The 1,043-nt window shown below is 73.5% G+C and overlaps 1 protein-coding gene across 1 annotated transcript in view; it reads right to left on the bottom strand.

Annotated features, from left to right (window-relative positions):
* Positions 1 to 342: 342 nt before the first annotated feature.
* Positions 343 to 1,043, bottom strand: part of MSANTD1 (Myb/SANT DNA binding domain containing 1) — a 9,286-nt gene continuing 8,585 nt past the window's right edge. Inside the window, exon 4 of the mRNA XM_049630219.1 lies at positions 343 to 722. Coding sequence (XP_049486176.1) covers positions 482 to 722 — 241 coding nt within the window. The 3' untranslated portion in view covers positions 343 to 481. The remainder of the gene's footprint in view (positions 723 to 1,043) is intronic.

Raw genomic sequence — 1,043 nt, 5'->3', positions numbered from 1 at the left:
CTCTGTCCCGTCAGCACGACATCCCTGGGCCTGGAAAACCGGGCGGCGTGGTGCACGTGGACAGCCGTCATTGCTTCGCCGGCGTCCTCACGGGGAGGCCTGACGCCCCGGGGAAGAGGGATGCAGCGGCCGTCTGGGGTCGGCTCCACCGTCGGAGCCCATCCTAGGAGGTGGGCAGCAGACCCCGTGAGCGCGAGGACAGCCGTCGCCCCTTGGAGAGGTTCCGTCCCGGGCACAAAGCCGCCACTAAGCCGCTTCCCTTGGCTTCGGTTTTGCAGTCGACCGGCCTGGCGTGCTCCCTGCGAGCTGTGGAAATGACTTCCGGCAGGAACGAGACCCCACGTGTAATACCCAAAGCCGTGTCAAGGGCCACCGACAGTGACCGTACGGGAGGACAGCCTCCGGGAGGTTCTCACCGGGGGCCGGCCCGCGTCCGTCCGAGCCAGGGCAGCCCCGGGGCGCTCCCCGCGGGCCGGGCGGCCTAGACGCCGGACTTGGTGATCATCTTCTCCAGCAGGCTCATCATGCGCTCCTGCAGCTGCAGGCCCTGCACCTGCAGCAGGTTCTGGCGGTCCAGCACGCGGCGCACCTCCTGGCACGCGTCCTCCACGGCGCGGCTCAGCCGGCGCTGCTCCTCCAGCATGGCCTCCAGCAGCCGCAGCTTCTTCTTCCGCAGGTGGCAGTTCTGCACCTTGCGCTTCTTCCCGGGCCGCGCGTCCGACCTGGAGGGACAGCGCCAGCGTGTGGACGGCGGGCCGCGCGCTCCGGGCACCAGGGGCCCCGCCCGCCCCTCCCCCCCACCGCCTCGCGGACAGGCGGGCCACGGAGGAGGCCCCGGCGGGGGCTGAGCCGCGCACCCGCCCGGGGCCGCCCCGTGCAGCTCGCGAGGAGGGGCCGGAGCCCGCCCGCCGGGAGAGCAAGGGGCCGTGGGCACAGCCAGTGACCCGAGTCCCAGCCTGGGTGGGTGGGGGGTGCGGGCCTGGTATGGGGCCCAGGGGTAGAGGCCACACGGGGCGGCGGGGGGGGGGGGGGGGGGGGGGGGG

This window comes from Panthera uncia, chromosome B1 (assembly GCF_023721935.1).
Source record: "Panthera uncia isolate 11264 chromosome B1, Puncia_PCG_1.0, whole genome shotgun sequence".
Taxonomy (NCBI): domain Eukaryota; kingdom Metazoa; phylum Chordata; class Mammalia; order Carnivora; family Felidae; genus Panthera; species Panthera uncia.
Note: the sequence above shows the minus strand (reverse complement) of the source record. Positions and strands in the feature narration are given on the sequence as shown.